Below are 7,724 nucleotides of genomic sequence, written 5' to 3'. Positions count from 1 at the left end.
GCTGCAAAGCAGGAGGATACTTTTGGCCACAAATCTCAAGGTTTGGGGCAAACCCCAGCAGGGGGCTGGGCTGGACCGAGTGGGGTTCATTGGGGTGAGGAGGCAAAACATCACCAGCACCCCTTTTTGAGGTAAAAATAACCTGAAGGGGGAAAGACATTAATCTCGACTGCTATTTTATTACTGAATGCCTTTATTAATCGCTGGCTTGCAGAGCACCACAGGGCCCCCAGTTCGCGTTGCTCCCCCCACTGCACCCCAGCTGGGATTGGAGCAGCCTCCCCTGGCAGCGAGGGGCACCGGAGCTGTAAAACCTGTGGTGTGGGGTCCGTCACCCTCACAGTGCTCAGGTGCTGCAGGAGACTGGCAGGGGAAAAGAGGAGGGAGGAAAAAAAAGGGGGGAGAGGAAAAAGGAGAAAAAAAAGGGGAGAGAAAAAAGGAGTAAAAAGGGGGAAAGAGTAAAGGAGGGGGAGAAAAAAGTGGAGGAAAAAAATAGAGGGAAATGGAAAGAGGGAGAGAGCCATTGGGGTGTAGGGGACTCAGGTTGGGGGCATCCAGACTTTCTGGGTGCTGACGATGTCGCTGAGCTTGCCCTTGATCTTCAAGAAATGCCTCTTGAACTCCAGGCCGTCGCCCTGTGTGGGGAAAGGCAGGGGTTGAGGGGCGCTCACTGCCTCCCGCTGGCTCGCAGCAGCTCTTGCTCATCACACACACCTTGCTCCGCTTCCCCCTTGCATCCGTCTCCTTGCACCCACCAACAGCGCCTTGCACTGCCCTGGTTCCTCTTGCACCATCCTGCACCCTTTTTGCCCCTTGAGCACCCACCAGGTCCTGTCTCATGCACACCAGACCCTGCCTTGCATCACCTTGCACCCCCTGCACGCGGCGCGTACCACCCAGCACCCACCAACACCACATCGTGCACCCCTGCATCCCCTCACACCCTCGCGTGCCCCCCCCGACCCCCCTCACCTTGGAGAGGCGAAAATCCACCAAAATCTTGCTCTCCATCTCCACCAGGTTCACCTTGAAGATGAGTTTGTTGTTCCTCCTGTCTGTGGTCGAGATGGTGACCTGCAAAGACACCAAAGATGGGGGTCCCGCAAATTCTCAGCGGATCCAAGAGGGAGGGGGAGGTCCCACCCCATAATTCTGCGCCCCAATCCCCACCTGGTTCGTGCAGGACTTCTTCCAGACGTACCCCATCTTCTCACAGACCTCTTTCAGCGCACGGTAAGAGCTGTCGGCATCCAGTTTGGTGAAGAAGCGTGTCATCCGCTTCACCAGCCGCTGCCATGGGCTCTGCCGGCCCCAGAAACCGGAGGCAAAGGTTAGGAATCCTGCAAAGCTGCAGCCCTGGCTCCGCCAAATCTCAGCTTCAAGAGCTGCAAAGCTGCACCCCCTGATGGTGACGCCGCGAGCAGCAGCACCCAATGCAAATTCCGCACTGGGAATATCACAAAGATATTTGCTATTGCAAAGCTGCTTCTTAATCTTACGCAGATAATGTGGCTACAACCCCAAATATCATGAATAGTCGTGCAAATCTGGACCCTGATGTCAGAAATCCGATGCGAAGCTGCTTCCCAAACACTGCTGAGCTGCACTCTGATGTTGCAAACACTACAAAGCAACCCCCAAACACTACACTGTTGTGTCCCAATACGAAGAATACCATAAAGCTGCACCCTGAGATAACAAATATTGCAAAGCTGCATCCCCGCAGTATCACAAAGTCATAGAATCACAAAATCATAGAATAACCAGGTTGGAAGAGATCCACCGGATCATCGAGTCAAACCATTCCCATCAAACACTAACCCATGTCCCTCAGCACCTCGTCCACCCGTGCCTTAAACCCCTCCAGGGAAGGTGACTCAACCCCCTCCCTGGGCAGCCTCTGCCAGTGCCCAATCACCCTTTCTGTGAACATTTTTTTCCTAATGTTCAGCCTGAACCTCCCCTGGTGGAGCTTGAGGCCATTACCTCTCGTCCTGTCCCCTGTCACCTGGGAGAAGAGGCCAGCTCCCTCCTCTCCACAACCTCCTTTCAGGTAGTTGTAGAGAGCAATGAGGTCTCCCCTCAGCCTCCTCTTCTCCAGGCTAAACACCCCCAGCTCTCTCAGCCGTTCCTCATAAGGCCTGTTCTCCAGCCCCCTCACCAGCTCCAGAGCCTCAACATAAATTCTACGTACTGCAAAGCTGCATCCCAGACCTTGCAAGGTCGTATGCTGACAAGATAAACCTTGCAAAGCTGCATTTCAAGACAAAACCCATTCCAAAGCCACATCCCCAGTGTGGCAGAAGTGCATCCTGATTTTATAAACACTGCAATGCTGCACCCCGAGACAATAAAAACTGCAGAGCTGCCCCCTAAACGCCTGATGAAGCACCTGGGAGGAGCCTGGTGTGCCAAGGAGCTGGCTGTTGACCAGCATGTGCTCGGGGCAGGCGGGCTGGGAGAAGCTGATGACCTGCACCACTTTGTCGATGCTGGCCGCCCCGTTGTCCCAGAGCGCCCCACCGGTGCCCGGCTCTGGCTGTGACGTGGAGTAGCTCGCCTTCTCCTCGCTGCAATGCAAGGGGAGATGGGACGTTAGGGTTGGTAGCACAAAGGAGAGATTATGAGGGTGGGGAATAGGCAGATAAGGTGTTCGAGGTCAGATGGGGCTTGGAGCCTCCTGATCCAGTGGGAGTTGTCCCTGCCTATGGCAGGAGGTTGGAACTGGATGGGCTTTGAGGTCTCTTCCAACCCAAACCCTTCTATGATTCTATGAGATGTTTGAGCATGGGAATTGCATTGTTTTGGGATTGTGCAGGATTTTCTGGAGCAGCCACAAGCAGGGCACACGTGGGTTTGTGCATGCACCCAGCCGGTTCCCACCGAACCCCCTCCCAGGGAGAATAGTAGGGGCAAATGCCCTGTGGCGTGTGACAAACTGCAAAGAAGTGCAGAGTGCAAAGCCCTGTGCTACGCAAGGCCCTGCAGCGGGTGACAAACTGCACCGTGCAAAGTTCTGTGGGGTGAGATGCAAAGCCCGCAATGAACAAACAGGCAAGGAAAGCTCCTGCCTGCACCACAGCAAAGCAGCCCAGCAGCACAAACAGCAATGAGGCAACTCACATCGCCCAAGCATGTGCTCGCAACCCAGAACGCGCAGGGTGGGTTGCAAAGGGAAGTGGAGGCTCACCCGAGCGTGCTCTTCACTGGAGAGAAGTCCATGTCAGAGCGGACGGGCTTGGAGAAGCCACCAGGGGAGTCAGTGACCGCCCCCGAGGACACACGGGCCCGCTTCACACCTGCGAAAGGATGAGACACCCAATAACGCACCCTGAACTTGAGGGACAAGCGCATCCCCCAACAGCCCCTTACCCTTTTTCAGGGGTTTGCTGTACCACCGGTCCTTCTTGATGTCTGGGATGGTGATCCTTGCTGTTGGGCTCTCTATCAGGATCTTGTGCAGCAAAGCTGGGAGAGATCAAGGGAGAAATAGCAACTCCCAGCACGGCATCGGGTGCCCCTAGGTGCCAGTTGCTTACCTAAAGGTGCTGAATCAATCTTTTTCCAAGGCGGGAGGTAGGTTTTCTTCTCCTTCCAGTCACAGTATTCCTGGCAGCTATCGCTGGGCTGGTCCCAGGGCAGCTCTGCCAGAGGGGGGAACCCACTGCGTTATTGCTCTGGGGAGAGAGGGTGGAAAGAGGGGGAAACAGCCCAGGAGGCAGAGCAACAAGATCCACACAGAGAGTTTTTGCAAGAGGAGGACAACAAAGACCGATTCAGCATGGTTTTGAAGAGAAGCAAAGGTTTACAGCCTGTAAAGGTGTTGCAATGTGCAAAAGCCCCACAGCTCTGGGACATGCAAAGCCCTGCAAGGCGCAAACCCCCCGCAGCGTGCAAACACCGCGCAGCGTGCAGAGCTAATGCAACGCACAAAGCCATGTGGTGCGCACACAGCAGCACCAGCCACAACTCTGCGGGGATTCACTGTGCCAGGCACTCCTGCTCTGCACCAGGCACCGCGTCTCACGTGTTCCTCGTGAACTCCATACCTGCCCTGTGCACCTCGTACATCCCTTCACACATCTCACGCACTCCCTTTTGCCACCTTACGTGCCCCTGTGCCTTCCATTCTGCTTACGCACTTCAAACGCCTCTGCTATGAACATTATACGTGCTCTACGCTCTCTCATCCATCGCATACATCACCCCTCCGCACTGCCCACCCCCCTGTGCAGTCCATACATCCCCCATAACGTCTGTTGCCACCACACCTCACACAGGCCCCTCCCTGTCTCACACAGCTCTCCACACTCATCTCTCCCTCTGCATCCCGTACGTCCATCCTTCTGCACGCCCTACACCCCCAGACACCCTTCACACTCCCTACCTGCACTTCACCCGCGGCCTTGAGTGCCTCTGCTGTGAGGACAGGCTGAGAGAGAAAAGCTGGGGAGAGACTTTTACAAGGGCCTGGAGTGACAGGATGAGAGGGAATAGCTTTAAATTGGAAGGGGGAATATTTAGATGAGACATTAGGCAGGAATTCTTCACACTGAGGGTGGGGAGGCCCTGGCCCAGGTTGCCCAGAGCAGTGGTGGCTGCCCCATCCCTGGAGGGGTTCAAGGCCAGGTTGGATGGGGCTTGGAGCCCCTGATCCAGAGGGAGGTGTCCCTGCCTGGGGATGGAACTGTGTGCGCTTTGAGATCCCTTCCAACTCAAAGCATTCCATGATTCTATGATCTTGGGCCCCCCCTCCGGTCTCCGCCCCCCCCGTCGCCCCCGCGGTGCCCACCTCCGGCCAGCATCGCCGTCAGCACCACCCCACACGCCCAGACGTCGACAGGCTCAGCCCGGAACTCGGGGCGCCGCAGCAGCTCGGGGGCCACGTAGGGAAGGGTGCCGCACATCTTGTTAAGCAGCCGCTCCCGCCCATTGTGCTTGAAGACGGTGGCCAAACCAAAATCGGAGATTTTCAGGTTATCTGGACCCAAATTCAAATTCAAAGTTCAAATTAAAAATTTCAACGAAACAGAGGGCTGAGAGGGATGTGTCCCCACCTCGCTCATCCAGCAGCAGGTTCTCCGGTTTCAGGTCACGGTGGGTAATGCCAATGCTGTGCAGATAGACCTGGAGGTGGAGAGAGGAGTCAGCACCGTGCAGGGCTGCTGCTGGCATCGCTGATATCGCGGCTGCAACTCACCACACCGGCAATCAGCTGCTGGAAGAAACGTTGTGCCTCTGGCTCTGGCATCCCGATATCTGGCTCTGCATGAGAGGAATAAGAATGATTGAATGGTTGGGGATGGAAGGGACCTCAAAGCCCATCCAGTTCCACCCCCTGCCATGGGCAGGGACACCTCCCACTGGATCAGGGGCTCCAAGCCCCATCCAACCTGGCCTTGAACCCTCCAGGGATGGGGCAGCCACCACTGCTCTGGGCAACCTGGGCCAGGGCCTCCGCACCCTCAGCATTAAGAATTTCTTTCTAATGTCTAATATAAACCTTTCCCCTCTCCAATTTTAAGCCATTCGCCCTTGTCCTGTCAGTCCAGGCCCTTGTAAAACATTCCTACTCGCTTTCCTGGAGCCCCTGTCTGTACTGGAAGCTGCTCCAAGGTCTCCCCCGAGCCTTCTCTCCTCCAGGCTGAACAACCCCAACTCTCTCAGCCTGTCCTCATAGCAGAGGGGCTCCAGCCCTCACATCATTTTCCCTTCCTCCTCTGGACCCATTTGAATGGTTCCACCTCCTAAGAACAACTCTCAATCATTTAGGGACTAAGTCTTTAATGCATCATTTTACATAAAATAAAAGGTATTTTAAGCAGGGTACCAATGCGGTCGAAGAGCTCGCCACCGCTGCAGTACTCCAGAAAGAGGTATTGTGTGGCACCTTCCCGTCGGTACCCATAAAACTTGACAACATTCTCATGGTTGAGCATCTTGTTGATGCAGATTTCCTTCTTGATGTTCTCGGGGCAGTCGGCTGCTCGCTTCATGTCCACGATTTTCACAGCTACGGCTTCCTCAGTGCGACGGTTGACAGCCAGCTGCACCCTGGGGTGGGCAGAGGGTCACCAGGGAGCACAGCAGGCACAGAACGGGCACGAAACCTGCCAGGGGAGCCAGGGAGAGGGAGGGAACAGGCAAGGCAGGGGGCACGCAGGGTTGTGAGATGGGCAAGCGGTGAGATACAGGGGCGCACAACGGGCAAGCAGGGGGCATGCAGAGGGCACGTCCTGGCAAAGCAGCGGGCACACGCACAAGGGGTTCATAGAATAACCAGGTTGGAAGAGACCCACCGGATCATTGAGTCCAACCACTCCCATCAAACACTAAACCATGTCCCTCAGCACCTCGTCCACCCATCCCTTAAACACCTCCAGGGAAGGTGACTCAACCCCCTCCCTGGGCAGCCTCTGCCAGGGACCAATGACCCTTTCTGTGAAGAATTTTTTTCCTAATGTCCAGCCTGACCCTCCCCTGGTGGAGCTTGAGGCCATTCCCTCTTATCCTGTCCCCTGGCACTTGGGAGAAGAGCCCAGCTCCCTCCTCTCCACAACCTCCTTTCAGGGAGTTGGAGAGAGCAATGAGGTCTCCCCTCAGCCTCCTCTTCTCCAGGCTAAACACCCCCAGCTCTCTCAGCCGTTCCTCATAAGGCCTGTTCTCCAGCCCCCTCACCAGCTTCGTTGCTCTTCTCTGGACTCGCTCCAGAGCCTCAACATCCTTCTTGTGGGGAGGGGCCCAGAACTGAACACAGGATTCCAGGAGCGGTCTCACCAGTGCTGAGTCCAGAGGGAGAAGAACCTCCCTGGACCTGCTGGTCACGCCGTGTCTGATCCAAGCCAAGATGACATTGGCCTTCTTGGCCACCTGGGCCCCTGCTGGCTCATGTTCAGTCGCTGTCAACCAACACCCCCAGGTCCTTCTCCTCCAGGCAGTTTCCAGCCAGACTTCTCCTAGTCTGGAGCTGCTCAGGGTTGTTGTGCCCCAAGTGCAGGAACCGGCATTTGTCCTTGTTAAACCTCATCCCATTGGTCTCAGCCCATGGATCCAGCCTGTTCAGATCCCTTTGGAGCCTCCCGACCCTCCAGCAGATCGACACTTCCACCCAGCTTAGTGTCATCCGCAAACTTGCTCAGGGTGCCCTCGATGCCTTCATCCAGGTCATTGATGAAGACACTGAACAGGGCCGGACCCAGCCCTGAGCCCTGGGGACGCCGTTTGTCTCGGGCCTGCAGCCGGCGCTCAGGCCGAGCCGCCGGGGGCTCTCCGGGCTCCAGCCGCAGGGCTCACCCCGGCCCGGCGCAGGCAGCCCCAGGGGCCGCGCGACACAGCCCCGGCCCGCGCCGTCCGAGCCCCGCGCGCGCCCCGCCCCCCCCCCCGGGGGCCGCACTCACTCCCCGTAGGCGCCTTCGCCCAGCGTCTGCACCAGGTCCCAGTCCTCCACGAACGGCACCGGCCCCGCCATCCCCGCGCCCGTTCCCGCCGCCGCCGCGCCCCGCCCCGCCCTGCGCGCGCACCGCGGCCCCGCCCCCCACGGCCGGTTGGCCACGCCCCCTTCCCTTTGACCACGCCCCCTCGTGGTGGCACCTGCATCCCACACCCCGAGCTTGCATCCTGCATCTGCATCCCTGTCCTGCCACCAGGACCCTGAGGACACTGACCAACCCCGATGGTTTCAGCAGCAGCCCCGAGGACCCCAACCCGCCCAGGGATTCTCTGCG

The 7,724-nt window shown here is 57.4% G+C and overlaps 1 protein-coding gene across 1 annotated transcript; it reads right to left on the bottom strand.

The window, feature by feature from the left end:
* Positions 1 to 215: 215 nt before the first annotated feature.
* Positions 216 to 7,509, bottom strand: CHEK1 (checkpoint kinase 1). The gene is made up of 12 exons (XM_069876273.1): positions 7,398 to 7,509; positions 5,831 to 6,054; positions 5,201 to 5,265; positions 5,058 to 5,127; positions 4,793 to 4,981; positions 3,540 to 3,644; positions 3,373 to 3,468; positions 3,191 to 3,299; positions 2,393 to 2,570; positions 1,171 to 1,302; positions 973 to 1,074; positions 216 to 635 (listed from the first exon to the last, which is right to left on the bottom strand). The coding sequence occupies exons 1-12, from the start codon at positions 7,466 to 7,468 to the stop codon at positions 540 to 542; spliced, it is 1,437 nt and encodes a 478-aa protein (XP_069732374.1). The 5' UTR covers positions 7,469 to 7,509; the 3' UTR covers positions 216 to 539.
* Between the last annotated feature and the right edge of the window lie 215 nt (positions 7,510 to 7,724).

The sequence above is a fragment of the Phaenicophaeus curvirostris genome, chromosome 25, assembly GCF_032191515.1.
Source record: "Phaenicophaeus curvirostris isolate KB17595 chromosome 25, BPBGC_Pcur_1.0, whole genome shotgun sequence".
In the NCBI taxonomy this organism is placed as follows: Eukaryota; Metazoa; Chordata; class Aves; order Cuculiformes; family Cuculidae; genus Phaenicophaeus; species Phaenicophaeus curvirostris.
Note: the sequence above shows the minus strand (reverse complement) of the source record. Positions and strands in the feature narration are given on the sequence as shown.

What these genes read in the sequence shown, in the direction of transcription:
- CHEK1 (XM_069876273.1), bottom strand. Translation starts at nt 7,468, where the DNA reads ATGGCGGGGCCGGTGCCGTTCGTGGAGGACTGGGACCTGGTGCAGACG. An exon ending in GACGGCGATGCTGGCCGGAG is followed by an intron (nt 3,645 to 4,792) that starts GTGGGCACCGCG and finishes CCCCTCTGGCAG; the next exon opens with AGCTGCCCTGGGACCAGCCC. An exon ending in GCACACCAGGCTCCTCCCAG is followed by an intron (nt 1,303 to 2,392) that starts GTGCTTCATCAG and finishes TGGGGCCGGCAG; the next exon opens with AGCCCATGGCAGCGGCTGGT.